At 43.9% G+C, this 23801-nt stretch overlaps 1 protein-coding gene across 2 annotated transcripts in view; it reads right to left on the minus strand.

Moving 5' to 3' along the window:
• The window catches only part of GSK3B (glycogen synthase kinase 3 beta), a 245147-nt gene extending 221843 nt beyond the window's left edge, over nt 1-23304 (minus strand). Inside the window, exon 1 of one of the 2 annotated variants that reach the window (XM_039535606.1) lies at nt 22036-23304. In XM_039535606.1, the coding sequence (XP_039391540.1) occupies nt 22036-22123 (88 nt within the window). In that variant the 5' untranslated portion in view covers nt 22124-23304. The remainder of the gene's footprint in view (nt 1-22035) is intronic. The other variant, XM_039535621.1, reaches the window with a different exon arrangement.
• Between the last annotated feature and the right edge of the window lie 497 nt (nt 23305-23801).

Genomic DNA, 23801 nt, shown 5'->3' on the forward strand with positions numbered 1-23801 from the left:
TGCTGAAGTGAAGAAACAAATTGACAGAGCCAGAAGAGTACCCAGAAGTCACCTACTACAGGACAGGCCCAACAAAGAATGTAACAGAATGCCATTAGTCATCACCTTCAGCCCCCAACTAAAACCTCTTCAGAGCATCATCAAGGATCTACAACCGATCCTGAAGGACGATCCCTCACTCTCACAGATCTTGGGAGACAGGCCGGTCCTCCCTTACAGACAGCCCCCCAACCTAAAGCAAATACTTACTAGCAACCACACACCACACAACAAAAACACTAACCTATCCTTGCAACAAAGCCCGGTGCCAACTCTGTCCACATATCTATTCAAGGGACACCATCATAGGACCTAAGCACATCAGCCACACCATCAGAGGCTCGTTCACCTGCACATCTACCAATGTGATATATGCCATTATGTGCCAGCAATGCCCCTCTGCCATGTACACTGGTCAAACCGGACAGTCTCTATGCAAAACAATAAATGGACACAAAACAGATGTCAAGAATTGTAACATTCAAAAACTAGTCAGAGAACATTTCAACCTCCCTGGTCACTCGATTACAGACCTCAAAGTCGCAATACTCCAACAAAAAAAACTTCAAAAACAAGCTCCAACGAGAAACTGCAGAATTGAAATTAATATGCAAACTGGACACCATTAAATTAGGCTTGAATAAAGACTGGGAGTGGATGGGTCATTACACAAAGTAAAACCTATTTCCCCATGCTCATTTTTTTTTTTTTTTGCTCTAGTGTTACTTACACCTTCTTGTCAACTGTTGGAAATGGGCCATCCTGATTATCACTACAAAAGTTTTTTTTTCCTCCTGCTGATAATAGCCCACCTTAACTGATTACTCTTGTTATAGTTAGCATGGCAACACATTTTTTCCATGTCCTCTGTGTATATACATCTTCCTACTGTATTTTCCACTACATGCATCTGATGAAGTGGGTTTTAGCCCACAAAAGCTTATGCTCAAATAAATTTGTTAGTCTCTAAGGTGCCACAAGTACTCCTGTTCTTTTAACTGGAAAAAGAAGTCCTGATGGTAGAAATTCAAAAGTACAAAATAGTCAAGAGCCCGAATGGTTATTTGCAGGGAATTAAAGTGATACTTTTATTTGTTCTAAATTCAAAACAAAAAGCACATTAGCTAACATCAATCTAGTATAATCAAGGGATGTAAACATGAAATCTTTGAAAACTAACTGGTTTTCAAATTCACCATCTCTCTTTTCAGATTATACCATTCCTAATCCTTCTCCTAATTTTTGTGATTTTACAATCAGACTGTCTGCCCTATTTCCATCTCTCCAGTTCCTATGCAAGTCATTTCCTGTGTTTGTGTTGGTCTAGCTAAACACAAAGTGCTCGCAAACCTACAAAATAAACAGAGTGAAAATAATACAGTGGTTCTCAAACTGTGGGTTAGGACCCCAAAGTGGGTCACAACCCTGTTTTAACGGGGTCGCCAGGGCTGGCTCAGACTTGCTGGGGCCCAGGGCTGAAACCCGAGCCTCACTGTTCAGGGCCAAAGCCGAAGTCTGAGGGCTTCAGCCCTGGGCGGCGGGGCTCAGATTACAAGCCCTCTGCTTGGGTCTGAAGGCCTTGGGTTTCAGCTTTGCCTCCCCACCCCGCCTGGGGCAGTGGAGCTCGGGCTTTGGCTTTGACTCCCCCACCCAGGGCAGCAGGGCTCAGGCTTTGGTCCCCACTCTTGGGGTCATGTAGTAGTATTTGTTGTCAGAAGGGGGTCGTGATGCAATGAAGTTTGAGAACCTCTGCTCTAATATTTTAGATATAGTAATCTTGGGTTTTCCCCTCTTAAAAGAGTTCTAGGTAAATAAATTCAAGAACAAAGGAAGACGCCTAAGTTTATGGTTTCCCTTTAAGCAAGCCCTCTCAATTCTGTCCTGACAAGTCCATTTGTTGGCAGTTTCATGGCTGATCTCCTTTTAAAAGAATCAGTTGTGTGGACCCCACCACACTACTTCCTTCTCCTGCTGGCATAAGTTCAAAGGGCACCTTGGGATGCTCACCCCTCAGTGTTTCCTTTCCCATGGTACAAAGGGAGAGATTTTTGTTAATATTACATGAGGCAGCAGAAGTTGGATGTGAAAATTAATCTGCAATTCTACCAGCCTACTTCACTGCATTCTACAGACACACCAGACTCGCAGGCCTGGTCTACACCTAAAATGTAGGCTGACCTAGCTAGATTGCTCAGACATGTGAAAAATTCACCCCCCTGAAAGAAACAGTTAAGTCGACTTAAGCTCTGGTGTAGACACTGCTTGGCTGACAGATGAATTCTTCCATCAAACTAGCTGCAACTTCTCAAGAGGATAGATTTATTATAGCAATCAAAAAACCTCTTTCATCACTGTAATACCTACACTACAGTGGTGTAGTTGCATCTATGCCACTATAACGTCCGTAGTGGAAACATACCCATGGGATGCCTCTATACTTAAAACCACTACAGCAGTACAGCCGCAACACTTCAATGTAGACACTACCTATGCCGACAGGAGGGGTTCTCTGATCAGCATAGGTAATCCACCTTCCCAAGAGTCTGTAGCTAGTTAAAGAGAAGAATTCTTCCCTCAACCTAGCACTGTCTACACTGGGGGATTAGGCTTGCATGGCTCTCTCTCAGGAGTGTCGATTTTTCACACTCCTGTGAGACGTAGCTATGTCGATATAAATTGCCAATGTAGACGAGCCCTTAGTAACAACACTCAAATGCTAAAGTCAGCATTGCTTAACAAAAACATCATCCTGCTCCATTTCTCATAGCATCTGAGAACTGACAGACCATATCCCCCTCATTTTTAACAGGAAACTACAGAAGAGGTGACGCTTCTCATTCTATCTGTAGCTACGTGAAACCTGCTGATACGAAAAACATTGACAAACCTCTAGTGATTACTAACAATCACTTCAGTCCAGTCAGTTGTTTCTCATCACTTCCTTCAACTTTATGATTTGGATAAATCTATGATGAACATAAAAGTTGAAGGAAGTGATGAGAAATAACTGACTGGAGTGAAGTGATTGTTTGTAATTAATCACGTTTCCCGTATCAGCAGGTTTCACATTTGCTACAGACAGAATCAGAAGTGTCACCTATTGAATTCAACACTGTGAAGACTGAAAAAGTTATATGAACTAGGCACCTTTGCTTCACATCACATGCCACCAACCCACCTTTCTACAGTGTACCAAATCAAACCCTCCTAAGAGTTCATAACTCCATTCACTGCCCCTCTCATCAGCATCTAATGTAAGATGATTTCACACATTCCCCATCACCTCTAGTTTGTAGACAATTCCATGACTTTTACTGTTTTCTAACAAAAACTTCAAATCACTTCCCTTTTATGTTTTTTAAGAACTGTTAGTTTTTCAGTCACAGATTCATACTGGAACCTAATGTTTCAAGTACCAAAAATCTTCCAAATAAGTTGTGGTCATGTAAATACATCAGTGATAAACTAAAAAAGGGGGGAAAAAAAGAAAAACTGGCTTGTTTCTTGTGATTTATCACCACAACCTTGGCAGGCTGAGAACTCAATAACTTTCTTGTGCTTTACTTACAGCGGAAAAGGTTACTACTCACCTTGTGCAGTAACTGTGGTTCTTCGAGATGTGTCCCCCAATGGGGATCACTTTAGGTGTTCATGCATCTCTCGAGTCCTTGATTAGAGATTTTCTGTTAGCGGTGTCTGTTCAGCCTGCACATGTGCTCTACAAAATCTGATGGCAAGCTGCACTGGTGAACCACCTGAAGTTCCTTCTCTATCCAAATGCCCAACAAGAACAATCTGAAGCAGAGGGGAAGGAGGGCATTTAGTGGAGTACCATTAGTGGGCACATCTTGAAGAACCACATTTACCACATGAGCTGAGTAACCTTTTCTTCTTCAAATAGTGTCCCTACGAGTGCTCCACTTAAGGTGACTCCCAAGCGGTATCCTCAAGTGAGGAGGGACCTTCGTAATCAAGGTGAAGACTGAATACAGTGAAGCAGAATGAAGTGCCACATCTGATCTGACAGCACAGATCAAGGCACAGCATTTAGAAAATGTATTCCCTGAAACCTGTGTAGCAGCTCTGCATCTCTCAGACACTGGAAAGTTTTTAAGTAATGTGGTGAAAATTGCTTGCAATTTAGTAGTGTGATAAAATCCTTTGGGGAAGCAAGGCATCAGCTGCATCACAGCAAGCAGCAATACACTCAGATCCACCTCGACAGTCTCTGCAAAGAGATTGCAGGCACCGGTGATCTATACACGATAGTGATGAAGGCCAGGTAATTTCTGAAATTGCTCAGTCCTATCCAGATAAAAGCCTAACACCCACTGTACATCTAAAGTATGAAGGAAAGTTTCCCACTGAGAATTGTGCACTCTAGGAGAGGAAAAAAAAAAGTCTATTCATCTACCAGTAATGATGGAAATCCAACAGCACCTTAGATAAGAATCTTGGGTGCAGCCACAGAGAGGACCTTGTCCTTGAAAATTATTTGAAATGGGGGGAGGGGTCCTGCCATCAAGGCTCCAATTTCTTGCAGGCTGACATAGCAGCTACTAGAAAGGCCATATTCACAGATAAATGAGGCAAGGGGCAGGTCGCCACAGGCTCAGAGGTTTCAGAAGATATCTAAGTATCAGCTTGAGATCCCAAGGCAGAGTAGGAGCTTTAACCTGGGGGGAAAAAAAAGATTCCCCAAGACTCTTAATAAATCTCAAGGACATAGGGTGAGCAAAAATAAAAGACCCCTCTAGTGGGGAATGAAATGCTGATATCAGTAAGAACCTTCATTGAGTTAATAGATAAAAAAAATTTTTAAATGTCCAGCACATAATCCAAGATGGCTGAGAGCAGAAAAGATTCAGGCATAATGTGGTGACAGCAACACCAATGGTTGAACCTTTTTCATTTCTAAAGGTAAGGAATTCAAGTTGACTCCCCTTCTACTGTTTAGTAATACTTCTTGTACTCCTGTCAAGCAAATGGATTCTAATCTCATGAACCACCTTGGAGCCAGGCTTGGAGACGAAGGACCCCTAGGTTTGGGTGAAGCCACAACCCACATCCTGGGAGAGGAGACATGGGACAGCTGGATACAGGTGAAGCAGGTAAGGATACCAAGCTTGCCTCAAACAAGTTGCTACTACAAGGATAACCCTGGCCATTACTCTTAAAATTAGTGGTGTTGGAGGGAATGCATGAAACAGGCCCTTTATCACAAAAAGGAGCCTTCCAGAGAGAGGTGGCCTAGGCCTTCTGTTGAGCAGAATAAGAGTCACTTCCTGTTTCTGAATGTGGCAAACAGGTCCCCACCTCTGGAACATCCTATGAAGGATTTGAGCATCCAACTCCCATTTGTAGTCCTGGGAGAAGCACCTGCTGAGCATATTGGTTGCAACATTCTAAAATCCAGAAAAGTAATCACTTGAGATCTGAATCTGATGAGCTATATACCAGTTCTATAACTTCATGGCATTGGCGTACAGCGTGGGGGATCTTGCTCCTCCCTACTTGTTGATATGGACAATGTGGTTTGCATGTTCTATCATGATTCAGATCAATCTGCCCTTGATGAGGAGAAGAACCTGAAGGCCCTGAGTTCCAACAAGTTGATATGGAGACCAGTTTCCTGAGATGGACCATCTGCCCTGAGTTGTGAGTGTGTTAAGGTATGCTCTTCACCCAAACAGTGATGCATCTGTCGTCACAGTTACTGTTGGAGCTGGGCGGAGGAAAGGGATGCTCACGCAGACACTGCATTGATCTTTCCACCAATTCAGGGAGTTCTTCATCTTGAGGGAAACCATAACATGTTTATCCACATTCTTCTGGTTGAACTAGCCCTGAAAGCAGCAGAGGCATAATCTTGCATGTCATGAAGATGCAAGCTGCCATATGACCCAGGAGCTGCAAATGATTCCTTACTGTAGTATGGGGGTTTCCCCTGTCCCAACCAATTCAACAAAGTTATGAATCTGTCTGTGGGAAGGAAGGCCCTGATTGCTAACAAATCCAAATATGCCCCTATGAACTGTATTCTCTGTTCAGGGGCTAACTCAGACTTCATGTTCCCAACTCCTGGAAGAGAGCAAGCTGACTGGATAGAAATTAGAACTGCATTATAAGATCAGCCCTTGAGTAGCCGGTCATCAAGATATGGGAACATTAAAATTGCTTTTTGATGAAGGTAAGCAGCCACTAGCACTAAAACCTCAAAGGACACCCTTCGGGCCAAAGAGAGGGTGAAGGAAGAACTCGGTATTGAAAGTGATCTTCGCCCACAATGAAGGGCAGTGTCTCCTGTGTGCAGGATGTATCGCTATCGGGAAATACTCATCCTGTACGTTGAGAACCAAAAGTCAGTCTTCTGCCTCTAGAGAAGGGACTACAGCTGTCAGAGTCACCATCTGGAACTTCTGGGAATTTACAAATTTGTTCAGTTGTCTTAGATCCAAGACACCTCTCCACCCTTTATCCTCCTTTAGCATGAGAAAATACTTTGCATAAAACCCTGTCCCTCTGGGGAAAGGGATGGGACCTATTCTGTTGCTCTTAAACAAAGGAGGGAGTGTACTTCTTGATTCACTATAGTATTGTGAAAGGGGTCCCTGAAAGGGGGCGGGGGGGCTGTGAAATGGATAGTATAGCCTGGTGTTATATCCATAGCTTGCTTGTATGTTGCAATACATCACCAGGCCTGTTGGAAATGGGAAAGATGATCTCCAAAAGAAGAGAGGTGGACAAAAGGTTGCAGCTTACAAACTAGAGGCAAGGAAGGAGGAGTCAAGCCCTTGACCAACCTGTCAAAATTACTGTTCCGATAGTGACTGGGTGCTAGTTGAAAGAGAGTGGAGAGCTCTTTTCCTCTGGAATCTGTCTTTTTCTAGCAGGTTCAGTGGTTCTGTAAAAACCATGACTCAGGCACAATTTCTGGACTGTTTGAGACCTGCTTCATCTCCGCTTGTTTGTAGAGCTATATACACCCAGAGACCTCAACATGACCATGAAGTCCTTCAGCATGTGCAGGAACTCATTCTTAGTTCCTGAGAAGAGCTTCTGATTATCAAAACAGGACGTGGTCAACTGCACTCTAAACCAACCTCAGGAATCTTGACAAGTAGAGACACGACAACCTTTGTACCACAACTGCTGTGGAGATGGATCTAGTGGCAATGTCCACAGCATCCAAAGACACTTGGAGTGAGGTTCTGGCTAATAACTGGCCCTCCTTTTAATGATGGCCTGGAGTGTTCTCTATGCTCCCATGAAAGATTTTCAGTAAAGGATGCAAACTTGTAATTCATGCAGACATACGTGACCATGATTGCCTGAAAGTCTGTGATCCAATATTGGAGGGTTGTAGATGACTAGACCTTCTGTCCAAACAGGTCTAGCCTTATCTGGTCCTTGTCATAAGGAGTAGACCTGCAATAATGATGTTTACCCCACTCATTTACAGCATTCAACACCAAGGAATGAGGTGCAGGGGTGGGGGAAAAAAATGCTGAGTCCCTGGGGGTAACAATATTTCTTATCCACCCATTTACAAGTTAGCAGGATGATGACAACAGTTTGCCACACGGTCTTTTCTGGATCCAGGAGCATTTCATTAATGAGTAGCACAAACCAGGTGGGTGTCATTGATTGCAAAATACCCAGGAGCTTGTGATGTGCGTCTTTAACCTCCTCAGGAAATATAAGAAATTGATTAAAATAGTCAGCCACTGACAGTGGTTGGGGGCATGACTGCCTCTTAGATGAAACAGAGGTTTGAGGGGGTAGCCTCTTTGTCTGCCTTAGGCTCGAGCTCCTCAAAGGGTCTCCTCATGTTGAGGTTTTGGTGGAGGAGACTGTGAGACCCTTCTCCGGTAAAATGGACGTGGAGACCTGGCAAATTGCTGCTCATACCCCACCCACTATGACCAGTGGGGAGACCCACAGACAGCAGAGGGGGTAATGCCCACGTCGGGGAGGGTGGGATCAATGCTGGGTAACGGGCCTTGCCCAAGTTTGGGTTCTTGTAATGAAGCGGAAGGGAACCCTGCACTGATAAGGAGGAGGCTGACAATGTCTGCTTTATCTGCCTCAATGTCCTCCGGGGGGGGGCCTCCAGTAGAATAAAAGCAGAGAATCTGATGGTACTGATAAGCACTGGTAATCCAGAGACCAGGGTCTCATTACTGAGGGGTATTTAGTACCCACAAGCAATGGGGACTCCAGTTCATCTAATGCTGACAAGTCCCTGGAGTAACAGAATTCCTCCAGTACCAAGTGAGTTGGTACCAATGCAGCAATCAGCTTGGGTAATACCACTGGTTTGGAACATATAGGTGCCAGTACTGAAAGTATGTGCTTCAATTTTGAAGTACTGATGGAGTGGAGTGGAAAGGCACCATTAAGTCTAAAACAGACAGTGCCGATCTGGAGGTGGACAATACTGGGGCCCTGCTAGCACCATATTTCTCCAAAGCACACTAGGATTTCCCTGCTCCACCAGTACCAGATGAACAGTCTTTTGCCTCCATGATACCGAGTTGAGAGGTCGAGGCCTCTGACACCACAGACTTAGCAGGATATCAAGACTTCTTGGGAGCTGGCTCCTTGTGGTGGGAAACTGCACTCCTCTTCTTTCGAGCCTTCCCCAAGTCCTTCTTAGGCAAGACATAAGCCGAAGGGGCACTGGATCTGTCTGGAGGGAGGGGGCAGGTCTCGTGAGATGACCTGGAAGCAGGCTGAAAGGAGCATTCCATCAGCAGCAGATTCAGTTTGGCCTCCTGAGTCTTCCAACCACAGGATTTTAGAGCCAGGCGAAAATTTCACTTTGGGGAGACATAGGACTCTCCCAAACAATGAATGCACTTAGAGTGGCTGTCGCTGATTGGGATAGCCTCCTGACAAGAGAGGTGGTGTTAGAAAGCTGGTAAGCCAGACATGCCTAACCAGACCAAATAAGCTCCCCAGAAAAAAAAAAGGGGGGAGAAAAGGGAAAGTAAAAACCGCATTTCTCACACCTACATAGCTAATTCTACACCAACAATTAACATTAACTAAACAACAACTACAAAAGACACTGATACACGCACAAGGCAGACACACTGGAGCGGTGTCTCAGGCCGAGGCACTAGAGAAGGAACTGAAAGGCAGTTTGCCCATGCAGCCCTATATGCACTCAGGAGTGTGGCACGAGATCATATAGAGCACATGCGTGGACCAAATAGACACTGCTAACTGAAAATCTCTGATCAAGGGTTCGAAGAGGCACATGCACACCTGAAGTGGAGCACCTATAAGGACACTACTTGAACTGTAAGATTTCCATTTTGGACAATACACATGCCTTGTTACGCATGAGAACAAATATGCTTACAAAGTGAATAGTAAAGTAAAAATTTGTATTAAATGAAATGTGAAGCAATGGGATGTTTTCCCATATTCCATCCCTCACCCTCTCCCCAAGGTAGGGGAGGGTTCTTCAGACTGGGAAATTTGCAAGGGCAAAAAAGGGATCATTTCTAGAGATAGGCTGGAATGGGATTTACTGCACATACCAACATTTAATCTTGCAGCAGAATTAAGCAACATTAACTCTGTGACATACACCCATATTAATTCCCAGCCTATGGACATTAGACAGAGTAAATGGTGTCTGAACACTAACAGCACAAGCACGTGTTTTTGAAAGTCATTTCCCCTCCCCCTCTCAAATACTTTTGTGGGATTTCTATGTGATAGTCTAGTGTACTATTAAAATACATATTTCGAATGCTCACTTAAAATTTGATCTATTTCTCAGAAAAAGATCCTGGGATGCTAGCATTAAGGCCACTGTCATCATTTGTCCTTTTGTCATTTCCTCCCCCCATCTTTGTCTCTTCCATCTCCTTTGTCCTCAGTCTTCCTTTTCTCTTCATCCTGTCCTTTTGCTCTATCTCCATCTGCTTTTCTTTTGTTCTCAACAGGGTCAGCAACAGCATTTGGAAGGACTGCAGAAGAAAACCGAGTATAATCACATGACCGCCTCAGAGTCTCTTTGCAGCTGGTTTCATGTGTAAAGCATTTTTATGCCAATGTGGCTGCTGCTAGACAGACAGTTATCCTTAGGTGTGAGAACAAATTGGGAAGCACAGACCCACACAAGAACTTTGAGAAAGCCAACACACCCACTTCCACCACAAAAAATACACTACGCTCTATCACGATAATTTTCATGGCCAGAATCAGGCGGGAAAGTGGTGTTATACACCCAGTGTTTTAATTCTGGAAATTGCAAATCTAGCTTCTAAGCTCCTCCAGGGAAGGATTCCATGGGCTTGCTTGAAAATGAATTCTGAAAAGCCTATATTAATGCACAGTGAAGGATACAAATTACCACACCCAAAAGTCATGAAAGAGAAGAGCTACAGCTTTGACTGAAATAATTCTACAACAATACACATAAGATGTACAAAAAAAAAAAACTTACAAGAGCCTAACTTAAAAGTTTGGTCATTATACCTCATATCATATGGCTAAAATGGGGAAAATAATATGGTTATCTTTAGTTTTTTCCTTTAACTCTTGGCATTTAAATTAGTAAATGTATCATTCAATTAATGTAAGGTTTGCATTTTATTTTAAAAAAAGTTAGAACAGCACCCACTGCACTATGAAGTCATGCAAATAAATCTTGGAAAATCCACAGGATTTAAACTGTCTTCTAGCAGATATACAATTATTATTTCATTCCAAAGTGCTTGCAGACAGTTATAAAATTTACATTTTTTTTAAGCCCACATACACACTAAACATTTTTTTAAACTGCTTATAACTTCAGTTATGTGAGGTAATACTTTTTATTGGACCGACTTCTGTCTGTGAAAAAGAGACGCTTTCTAGCTTGCAGAGTTCTTCAGAACTGGGAAAGGTACTCAAGGGTGTCATAGCTAAAGACAAGGTTGAATAGATTGTTTAGCAAAAATAATTAATATGTTATAAGAGACCATTCAAGATGATGCGGGTAGTTAACATCTCTGCAGTCACAGAGCAAAGGAGGGTAGGGTTGTAGATTGTTGTAATGAGCCATTAATCCAGCATCTTTATGAAGTCCATGATTTTGAGTGTTTAACAAAGCTATGAACTTAAACTCCCAGGCTCATCTTTTGGTTATGTGGATCTCTTTTGAGGACAAGAACTGAGAGATCTGGCACACTTTGTGAAAAACGTTCGCCCACAGGTGATATAGTATCAGAGGGGTAGCCGTGTTAGTTTGGTTCTATAGAAACAGCAAAGAATCCTGTGGCACCTTATAGACTAACAGACGATACAGTGATATAGTGTGTGTGTTATTTTTCTGTGCATGTTCATTCCATAGCATAGTAAGTGTTTTGCTTGACCCACAAAGTTGTTACTGGGGCATTTCGTGCACTGGATGAGGTGTACTATATGTTGTGATAGACATGTGCAGGAACTATGGATCTTGAAAGGCGACTTGTGGGGGGTATTAATCATTACAGATGTAAAACTTGCACATATACCTCTCCTGCTGTTGCTCTGGCAGGGTCTGCCATCCTGAAGAGCAGGATGGGCTAGGACTGTCTTTTATTGCTTTAAGTTCCAGCATAGCAATTCGGAGCCTTCCCAGAGCCTCAAAGAAGGAAATTCTTGCCTTGAAAGTAAGCTTTAGTCATACTGGCGTTTATGTCCATTATGAAATACAACGGGCATACAAAATTCTCTGTCTTGTAGCCCAAATAGAAAAATTCCTTAAGGAAATCTTCTATTTGGGCTACATCAACCCTACTTGGTTTCTGCAATATCATCTAGATGAACAACAGCCAAATGATAATTTTTGGTCATTGCCTTTATCACTGTGGTCTGACAACCAATCCAGCAAACATGGCAGATGCCTCAAACAGATTCCAATTTCCAATTGCCACTTCCTCGTCACTTAAGTAGCAATATTTGAATGCATCTCAAAATAAATGCATGCTTTTGATAATTTTTGAGATCTGGAATCACAAGCTAAAAGGTTGAAATCAATATGGTGAACAATGTTTTCATTTTTCTGTCTTGATCCTCACAATTCCCAAAGCTGTTTTTAATTCCACTGTGATACCATCAGCTGTCCTAGATTCCAAGTCTACTACCTTAGTAAAGAGTACAAGCTTCCCCACACTGCACAAACTTGATGTATACACAAGATTCTTGCTCAGCTACACACACCCCAGTGAATCCATCAGCAAGTACAGTAATAAACCTAGCTTTCTATATGCCCACAACACTTTGTAATTTCCTCCGAAGTCTCTCGCTCCATGAGTGTTTATCTGTTAACCCAAAATTAAGGCCATTTTTTATATTTTGAAGTCTCTAAAACTGAAATTATACTTGGCAATAGCAGATGTGATGTTCTATATGGTAACAAACATTGCTTCTCATGTGTTACACTTTACAGAACAATCTACTTATAGAAGTTTCTTATGAACAAAAGGACTTTCTGCATCCACAAATTTCAAGTCATCGGCAATGTACACATAATGACACCATACTAAATGTTTTACGCTCACTTTCCAAGGGATGCATGCATGCTCAGCAGCACACTTCTCCCTGATCCCATGCCCTTTTCAAGACATTACTTGCATAGTTGCTATTTGCTAAGACCATTCCCCCTCATTTTGGGCCAACTGCTTAACAGTGATGTGCCTAATACGACTCAGCCTACCCTAGCTTCCTCTGTTGTCCTAGTCCAGATAGCAGGCATAAAATCCAACACCTGTTCTTTCCCAGATAGCATTTACTAGTCCAGAGGTTCTGGCAAAAGGCTTTCTCCAAATTTGGCCAGATGACTGGAGACAACCAGAGCATCTATTTATATACACCACTTAATTCTCTGAACTCTTAAGCCTAAAATCTGTTTCCAAATGCAAAAATCAAAGTCAACAGAAGTTACTTGAACCAAAAAAAAAAAAAAGAGTTAAATAAACTGAAACAGCGGCACAGCAACTTTGTTCCCCTTGTCCCCTCTCCCTGATGATTACTTAATTGAAGAATTATCCCACAATATTTATGTATTTAAGTTCAAGTCACACTTTACAGTAATACTGGCAAGAAATACACAACTTTGTTACATTCAATAGGATTACTATGGTTACTAAAGCCGGCAAAACAGAAGTGCTACAACTTGCTCATAATTACATTCTGACCTATAAAAATCTGTGAGAATGTGTAGACTCACACACAGAACTGAGTGAGCAAACCACCTGTCTTGGAAACAAAGTACTTGTTTCTGTGACATTTCTACTGTAAATACTCAATTGCTCCTGAATCCCATAGTAGAGTTCCTTCAGTAAAGCAATCTCCATGCTACTAGGGCAGAAACTTAAGAAAACATCTTTCCAAAACTGATACAGATTGAGTAGGCTGGGCCACTGGCCTTGGGTGATTTAAGACCTGCCGTGCTAGGTCCTCAGTCAAGTTTAGTCTTTAGATGCACACTGTGATACTACAGATGTTGGGACTACTTCATCACACAATCTGCGCCACTGCAACTGTGCCGCTGTTAGGCTGTGGCTACACTTAGCACTTCAAAGCGCTGCCACGGCAGCGCTTTGAAGCGCTAAGTGTAGTCAAAGCGCCAGCGCTGGGAGAGAGCTCTCCCAGCGCTGTCCGTACTCCACCTCCCTGTGGGGAATAACAGACAGCGCTGGGAGCCACGCTCCCAGCGCTGGGGCTTTGACCACACTGGCGCTTTGCAGCGCCGCAATTTGCAGCGCTGGAGAGGGTGTGTTTTCACACCTTGCTGCAGCGCTGCAAATTTGCAAGTGTAGCCAAGCCCTTAGTCTCCCATGTAGCTGCTGTAGGCCGACGGGAGAGAGCTCTGACACTGGCATAATTAAACCACCACAACCAACAAATGTGCTAGTGTAGACATAGCCTAAGTGCCCATGCTAATATTGTTAGACCTGTCAAAATTCTTCGATATCGCTGATCAAAAGTGCTATTCTAGGGTGGCTCTGTTCTTTCTTGACTGAGTATTCTCAGAAGGTGGTGTAGGGAGATTGGTTCTTCTCCTTCAGTGCACTAAGGGCTAGTCTACACTGGCAGCGCTCTAATATGGCTTGTATAGCCGTGACAGAGCACTGAGAGAGAGCTCTCACAGAGCTCTAAAAAAACACCTCCACGGGGGGCACAGCTCCCAGCACTATGCACTGTCTACACAGGTGCTTTACAGCGCTGAAACTTGCTGCGCTCAGGGGGGTGTTTTTTCAGTTGCCACGCTGTAAATTGCCAGTATAGACAAGCCCTAACATGTGAAGTTGTGCAGGGATCCATTTAATCTCCTCTCCTGTTCAATGTGTGGGGGACCATGATGACAACACAACTCTATCATACGCTACCCAAACAGTGCTGCTGAACACACGGCACCATTTCTGAGGGTGACTGGCATATGGATGAGAGATTGGTGTTCAATCCTGACAACACTGAGGTGATGCTGGTAGGCTGGGGAAATAACCAACAGATGTGGCGAGGATGATTCTCCCACCTATAATTGGGGCTGTATGCCTGTCACGTGTCCTGTTTGCAATCTGGTATTAGTGATGGATCCCCAGCTACTGTTAACTGATCATACAGTAGCAATGTCCATAAACACTTTTTACCATTTGAGCCTACCTGAGAGATTATTTCAAATGCAGACTTGCTACCATGCATGACCCATCCCTTTGTCACTTCATGACCGGATTACTACAATGCTCTCTACATTTTAAACCAATCAAAAATCTTGAACTGGTGCAGCATGTGGCAGTCCACCTATTTAATTATGTTACCTGGTGGCATTATATGACACCTGTGCTCCATGGTCTGTATTAGCTGCCTGGGGATTTCTAGATTGTAATTAGAAGCACTAGTTTTGGCCTATAAAGCTGGGTTTGGATATCTGTGGCTTGAGAGGCGGACTCTTTCTTCACACCATACTGCCAAAGATGTTATCAGCAGAGGCACTTAAACTGGATCCCTCTGATTTAAAAAGGAAGCTGGTGATAACCCATTATCCTAGAGGGACCCTCAGATCTGGAACCAGCTTTCCTCAGTCCAAAACAGTCAACTTCTGTTAACCTTCGGGACACACCAGTTTTCTGTGGAAGGAGGAGGTTCATAAGGCTAAGTCTACATGAAGTTTTGTGTTTCACAAGGATTTAGGATTTGTTAGCTGTAAAGAGGAGAGGGGCTGTAAACTCCTGTCATTGTTTGTTATTGTAACTTACACCAGATGCCCCTAAGGTTTTGGATAGCTCTCTTTTATTTTTGTGTAAATCCAAATATCTACAAAGCACTGAACAAGTTCCCTCAATGCTGTACTTATATTTCAAATACACCTGTACCCCAATATAACGCGCCCCAATATAACACGAATTTGGATATAACGCAGTAAAGCAGCGCTCCGGCAGATCAAAGCAAGTTCGATATAACGTGGTTTCACCTATAACATGGTAAAAAAATTTGGCTCCCGAGGACAGTGTTATATCGGGGTAGAGGTGTATATGCTAAACTGGTGTTCATTAAAGTCAAGTGTTAAGTGGTACAACTCTAACTGCTGTGGGATTTCAGTTGAAGACTGCTGCCAGCCTTGTAATGCTTTCCAATGTCTCCCACTGTGGTTGACTTCAAGTGATGGGGCAGAGTTATAATATTAGGATGAAATTTAAAAGGAATCTTTACACTAGAAAAAAAACTAACTGGAATTTTTTCCTGTCTTCAGTCTGCAGACTGGGAACAGGCATGGGTACTAGGATGGCTTCCCAATATGCCAACCTCTTTATGGGCCACCTCAAATGCACCACAAAACAAACTGTATACCGAGATACTTCAATGACATGTTCATCCTCGGGACAGATGACCTAAACTCCCTCATAGACTTCCACCACAAACATCAACCACGACCACCCATCCATCCCTCTCTCTTTCTCTAGAACACTCCCACGCCAGCATCAATATCCTGGACACCATGATCAGCTTTAAAAATGGAACTACAATCAATTATAGACACACACACACACACACACACAAAAAAAAAACCACCTGAAGAAAAACCTGAAGAGCACCACACTTACTTTCACAAATTCAGCAGCCATCCCAGACACACCAAGAAATCTGTTGTCTACAAGCCGGCACTGAGATACCACAGAATAGTTTCCTCAAACTGTAAAGTGATGAGGCTTTGAGTCTTTGTCTAATTCAATTTAAACTTCTACAGAATACAAAAATTCTGTACTGGCTATAGTGAGATAAGCATGAGATAGGTCTTCTCCACCACTAATACTTATTACAGCCAACCATGCTGAATAAGCATACTAACTAAAGTGTGTTCAAATGACTAAAAGCTTTAGTGTTAATGCCACATTGAGACAATGGATGCAGCTCATACCTCTCTTAGACCTACTACTGCAAGTGTTTTGCAGACTCAGAGCCTTTGTCTACCCTGAGGATTTTCTCTAGATCTTCCACCACTATTCTGGCACCAGCGCAACTTCATCAGTTCTAATGGTGAGAGAACAAGCGTAGACTAGTAGCTAGTATTTTTACCATAGTCACCTAGACTTGCTCTGAGTAAAGTCAGTTGATAGTGTTATAAAAATGCCTATGCAATGCCTAACCTAGTGTTTGCACCAGTGCTGCATCAGCAATGAGAATAAATCGTACAGATAAATTAATCTGGGGAGCAAGGCAGCTCTAGGAAGATAGTCCTGTTAGGGACAGGGCTGCTCCAGCCAGCCCGGGGCTGGGGGTTAACGGTTAGGGTAGGTTAACAGGAAGACTAATGTTTACCAGTTAACAGTTTAATATTTTACATCCCTAAGTCCTGTATCAGTTTACATTTTCAAAGGCTTTCTTCATCAATATGGACTACAAATGTTAGTTTGAAAAAAGAAATCTCAAGTTCCACCACGGGTACAGGAATGATACTGTAGCACATCCTGTGACTTAATTAAAGGCAAGGAAACAGCATCACTAACTAGAACCAGGCAGAATGTAGACAGGTAAAGTTTCTAAGTTCAATGTGTGGGTTCACACACTGGTATGTGAGGTAATCTAATGGTGGGTGAGAGAGAAAGAGGACAAGATTGATGGGATGACAGGAAAATACAGTATCAAGAGGGTAAATTGCTTGGGTGGGTGCGGGAAAAGATGCAATGGAGACAGGGGAAAAGCGTGAACATACATCAAGGAAGCTAAGGCAGAGAAAAGAACAAAAATAAAATAAGAGACCTCAGAAAAGATATTCACAAGGAAGAAAACAACCCCAACCAACCAAACCAGTGAAGCTGGAAAGGGAAAGGTGCTGTATCAGGGGCAGGAGATGAAGTAAAAAGGACTAGTTGAATTGTGTTCAGCAGTTATTTGACAAATTTCACTGGCATTCATGAAGACAGTTAATAAAATAAAGATTTATCAAAGAGATACATTTTTGTTCTACTCAACTAGCCTTAGTAACTTTTTTTTTAAAGTATAAATACAAAATTGATTGGGGATGTAGATACACCACACAACTGTTATATTCCCTTTTTGAAACTGCAGGAGTGGGGATTTGGGGCATGACAATACAAAGGCATTTTTCACCCTGGTATGGAGTCAAGTAATTTTTTTTCCAATTTTTGTGTAGAGGAAACTCCCCCTCCCAGAAGCAGCCAAAAATCTGGATGAGGGATAGGGTTGCTAAAACCCACACATAACTCTCAGCAGCCAGGAGCCTCTGGAGAGAGAAAAATCATTTATTTTCAGCTAGGATAGATTTTCTTTGGGGGGGGGAGGGGGGCAGGGGTGTCATTAATCTTGAGCTTTTCACCAAGTTGTTGCCTCCTACCCAAAAACCTTTTGCACAGATTTATTTTGATACCACTATCATCTTAAACTAATAGGCTGTGCAACTGTCAAGCTGCTACTATATTCCACTTTGTACGAGACTGCATTTCAGCACTGGAGTAACATGTACTCACACAGAGCTTCTTGTGCAATTTTGGACCCTTCCATATGAAAAAATCCACTACATTTAAGTAAGTAGTTGAAACAATGAACTTGAACAAAAGGCAAGTTTGCTGCTGGGGCAAAATTCTTTCAGCAAGTCACAGAATTAATTGCTACATAGTCTAAATTATGAAAATTCAAGAGGCCATCAACTTGCCCACATTATGCAAGAAAATAGCTAGATTTGGGCATTTAGCCTAAGGTGAGTAGCTGTACAGCATTCACTAAAATTGTTTTTATGACAAATTACAAGTAATTCTATTACATGTATATGACATTTACACATGCAGTGAAAAGTTTACTGCACCCCTTAAGAAGAACTAGCCTGTTATGAAGGGCTGCGGGCAGAGACAAAGTAACAGTTTGAAGACAGCGGTATTAAAAGTATTTTTAAGTGTATCAAAAGTCCTAAATGTTCTTTAAAACACTGTCTTTCATAATCAACAGCAGTCAGTTTCACAGTTATTAAAGTTTACTGTTTAAGTTTGCAAGTTGTAAGTTTTCCCATTGAAGACTTTTTTTTTTTTTATGAAGAGGTGCATTTTTTGTTGTGTGTTGCCAGAGCACACTTCATTTTCAGGATAATTTCTCCCATTTGCTTCCAGTTGCACATCATTTCCAAGTATAAAACAACTAGGTGTAGCACTAAGCCATGGTAAGGTAAGCTCCATACCTCAATTTCAGCAGATTTTACTGTCAAGCATCAAATTTAAACAGCAATCCAGCAGTTATTAGTTGAATGTTTAAATATAAACTTACAAATCCAACTAACATTTATCTTTTAAATGTGATTAAGATCACAGCTAGACCTTTCAAAATGACAAATGCACCTAATTTTTTTATATTGCCCTCAATTCATTCCTAGGAACTACTACAGGCCCAACCAGTATGTCTTTTTAAGGAACACAAAAAAATGTTTTTTTGCACAGAAGTTTGCAAACCCAATATTAAAGAACTGTAAACACAGAATGCACTTGAAGTTAACTAAATTGAAAAATATACAACTGAGGGGCGCATAAGTGCTCTCAAAACCAAAACAAAGAAACATCTAGTGGATCTTGAAAGATGCTCTTAACACTGACAAGGCAACATCTACTATTTCTACCTCTGGTGAAAGAATACTGGGACACCACAATCCCTACAACTGTTATCCCAGAGAGGTGGGCAGCATGTTTTGTCCAGGGTGAAGCACAAATGACAAGTTCCCTTTACTGCAGCTGGGAAAAGAGAGGCGCTGGGAATCTTATGCCAGTCCCTGGATCTAGCTTCAAGACTCATCCTTTCGAATCAGCCTGTAGTGAGTGAGCATCTGATAAATTTAGGGGGAAAGCACATATACTCCCTGCTGTTGAACTGAAGGCACATTCACTGTGTTCCCACCCCTGATCCTCCTGGATGCTGTGATGGTACACCTCTACCTCAATATAATGCTGTCCTTGGGAGCCAAAAAATCTTACCGCATTATAAGTGAAACCGTGTTATATTGAACTTGCTTTGATCCACCAGAGTTCGCAGCCCTGCCCCTCCGGAGCACTGCTTTACCACGGTCTATCCAAATTCGTGTTATATCAGGTGGCGTTATATTGAGGTAGTGGTGTATGTAGAGTCCTAGCTACTCTGCCCTCCCACTGCCTCCACTTTTGGAGTCCTCTCTTCCTACAGACTAGTTCAGTGCCCAACTGCTGATGCTCCTCCTGGCTTTCCATAGCAGCAACAGAGCAAGATTTACTTGGTCATTCAGTTTCATTACTACTCACAAAATTATTAATAGAAGCAATGCCACAGACCCAAAATAGGTCCAGTTTTCACTCTGCTACAGTTTAGGAAGCTCTGATCACTGGCAGAGGCACCAGAGCTGCTTGCAGACTTCGCAAACAGCACTGCATCAATATACACCTGGTCATATACAGGAATTTTTTTTCCACAACCAAAATGGCTAGAAACATCATTTAAAAAAGTAATGCCTACTTTTCCAAGACCTGGACTCTGATTATTTGAATCTTGCTTCATCATACCCGAAGAGGCCACCAAAAATTCTGATGCCCATTAGAAGTTACCCTTTTCAGCATACAGCAGTCTTGCTGTCCTCCAGAACATACACTATCTCCTACTCCACACAGTCCTTGCCTCTGCTTCTGTTGCTCTGATTATATATCCTTTAAAGACACCAACAGGACATGCAGCACATGATCATAATGGGGGGGAGGGAAAGAGGAGGATCACCACTGTGGGTGCTTTATTATGTTAAGGCCTTTGCTTCCCCACTGTGTTATAAATTTGGGATTTAATTGTATTTGCTAGCTTACGCCAATTTATGGGCACGCATCTTCCTAGATTTTGACCTCAAATAGGAAGAGACCCCCAAACCAAACCTTCAAAAAATAAGAGGAAAAGCTTAGGTCAGACCATTTTAGTTTTTGATCATGACAGCTCTAGATCTGGGTCAATTTTACACATAGTCACATGCAGTAATATTGATTAACACCTCCTCCTTCCTCTGCTACTCTCATATAAGGAGAATGAATGAGAATAAAATGAAATCACACAATATTTTCCATATAAATGGGGAGTGAAATGTGTTATTGCTATATCTAATCAACTGTACAGTCTCATGTTGCTAATATGGGCTAACTACTCAAAATGTTCATAAATACTGCAGGTACTCTGATCACACAGACATGACAGGGTAGACTTCAGACCATAAACCCAATATTTTCTTCAAAGCTCTAACCACAGTGGAAGGCATCTTAGACTAGAAAATGCAAGAATTTCTGACAAATGTTTGAAAGCTCACAATTACCTAAAGCTTTGGAGTGAACTAAAACTCCACGTGTACAATAAAGCAATATGATATAAACACAGCTTTGCCAGGTGTAAGTATCAAAATGCAAGTCTCAAAGTCATCGGTTTAAATAATAGTGATGTATATCAGACCTTCACAGTCCTTTTATAAAGCCATCCAGATTTCTACAAGAGTGGACCTGAAGTGCCTTTCAATGAAAATTATTCACATAGATGAGCAAGATCATTTTACCTTTGCATATGAATATATTTAAACCAAGAATCAACAAATTTCAGATTATAAATATGTAACTGATCTTTAGAAACACACAATGGGGTCTTTTTCCTCCAACACTTTATCTTTTTGATTAATAGGATTACATATATATTTCTAATTCTCCTCAAAATCCCAATGCCATAAGCTGGGAGATCAAGGATGAGCACATATTAAACCACTTACCCAATTTACAATATACATGTAATACCACTGTTTAGAATGGGGCCACAGGCCTCATCCTTAAAAAAATAAAAAATAAAATCAAATTCTGAAAGATAGTGAACATCCTGTATTTCTAACAGTTCAATGTGTTCACATACATCATATTCAAGAATTTTTTTTCCACAGCACATTTAACAGAGCCTGAAACACAAGATATTACGGGAATAGACCTTTCTAAGCCTTCTGCTAAGCTTGCACAAAAAAAGTGCTCACACCCCAGTTGTGGGTGCATACTTATAGCGAACATTGCACTTTTCAATGCATCACACAACAGAAAATGTTTGAAGCCTATAACTGTACAAATATGTGAAATGATCACATGTGCATGTAATTCATTTCCTTCCCTCCATTGCTCCATAGACAGAAATGCAACACATAGCTCTTTAAAACCAAATTGCAACAGAAATATTCCCTTTAACTAGCTGGTCAAACCAACAACAATATTGTTATAGATAAGAGGGAGAAAGGAGCACCAAACAAATATTTTTTGTAAAACAGGCCCAAATGGAAACCATGGTGTGTGCCTATTCAAGGTTAATGAGGGGGAGGGAAAGGGAGCTGTTTCATCCAGTGCTAGAGACAGTCTAGATCTTCTTCCACAGACCAGCCCAGAATCCCTCACACAATTAGGTTTACTGACAAACAACAGTGCAAATTCTCTTTTAAAAACCCGATGTTTAATCTGCACAGGGTGTGGGTGCGGAATCAATACTCACTGCTAACTTTCATGCTGCCAAATGCTGAAGGCTGCTGCACTGGTTTGCAGCTCTCTGCAAAGGAGGTGGTTCTGGGCCGCCCTGACATGGTCTCTCTCTCTCCCCCTCTGATCACCTCTCCTCCTTTCTTCCTTTCGCCTTCTTCTCTTCCTGGGGGTTGGTGTGGGTGCCTCTCTCTCAGGTGGAGAGGGATCAAAAATGCAACATTAAATTCCAGCCCCCCTCCCCCCCCGGGAAAACCCTCTCCAACCCTGGATCTCTCTTCTCAGGGCTTCTTCACTCCTCGTTTATAAAACCATCCTTCCCAGCAGCACCACTGGGTCCAACAGCTGCCTCCACCCAGCACACGAGCCCCCCCGATGCTGCTCCTGCTGCGGCCTGGGAAACAGTGCGGGTTGCTAGGCCTTGCTGCCCCCACCCTGAGAGCCAGTCACATGGGGCGCAAGCTCCAGCCGAGCTCCTCGTCTTCCCTCGCTGGGTTTGCGCCTTCGCCCCCCTCGCCTCTTCGGGAAGCAGCAGCGACGGGACTATTTTCTCCGGCGCAAGGATCTCCGGCTCTGCTCGTTGCTCCGCGAGCTTGGAAGAGGATCCGGCGCGGGCGGTGGGATCCTCCGCGGGCGGAGTGGGGGAGTGAAGCGGTCGGGCGTCCTCGCTCGCTCCGGCTCCTCAGTGCGGGGATGAGGCGACGGCTCCGGCGCGGCTCCTCATTGCGCCCGCAGGGGCAGCGGGCGGCGGCTGGCGCTGGGGCGGCTGCAATGCGGCCGGCGGCCGGAGGCGGCGGCACAGGCCATGGCGGTGGCTCCCGGCCCCAGCTCCTCCTCAGCCGGCTTCAGAGCCCTGGCGGCGGCTGCTCCCCTGGGCGCCCAGGGCACATGGGACCCGCCGACCCGGCCAGACCCTCCTGCCGCTCCCCCCCGCGCCGCTTCCGGCGCCGGCAGCTGCTGCCTCCTGCCGGGAGCCCCCGCGACCGCGCCGACCAGTCCCTTTGTCCCCGCTGCTGCCGCCGCCGCTGCCGCTCCGTGCCGGGCTCCTGCTGCTGCTGCCGCTGCGCTCTGTGTGTGCGTGCGTGCGCCAAAGCCGCGCAGCCGCCTATCCCCGCCGCCGCCCTACGCTGCGCAACGGCCCTAAGCAGCCTCCGTGAATACCCAGTCAAACCGCCCGAGGCCCCCGCACGGCAACACCCGAAGCACATCGGGGCCAATCCCGCGGTGGTTACGGTAATAACCTCACCAGCGTGGGGCCAATCACCGAGCGGGAACGGAAACATCCGGAATACATCGGAGCCAATCGCGAGGCCGCTACGGAAATAGCCGAACCTACCCGAAGAGCCTCAGAGACCCAATCAAAAGACGTTGCCGCCGCCCTAGCAGCCCCGAGAGCCGATCCAATGGAAAGAGCTTTCTCCTAAAGCCAATCAGGAGCCGCTTAGTCCCTCGACAGGGCTTCAAACTGAAGCCTGGGGCGCTGAGCGGCTGAGGCGGTGATTGGCTATCCGGGCAGGCTGCTGTAACTTGTCATGTGATTGGCTAAGAGGGACGAGGCGAACAGCCAGTTCTCTGCGCGGTACCAATCTCCAGCGACGGGCTGCCTGTAACGCGCATCCCTATTGGGGCAGGGCCGAAGGGGAGACGCAGCGGCCCGGGCGGCGCTGAGCCCGTTCCGGCCCGAGGGGCGGCCCCGAGCCGGGCCCTGCCTGCGTGGGGAGGCGCCGCCCCCACACCCCGCCGTGACCCGGCGAGGCGGCGGAAGGGGGCGCAGCAGCCGCC

Source organism: Mauremys reevesii, linkage group 1, assembly GCF_016161935.1.
Source record: "Mauremys reevesii isolate NIE-2019 linkage group 1, ASM1616193v1, whole genome shotgun sequence".
Lineage (NCBI taxonomy): Eukaryota > Metazoa > Chordata > Testudines > Geoemydidae > Mauremys > Mauremys reevesii.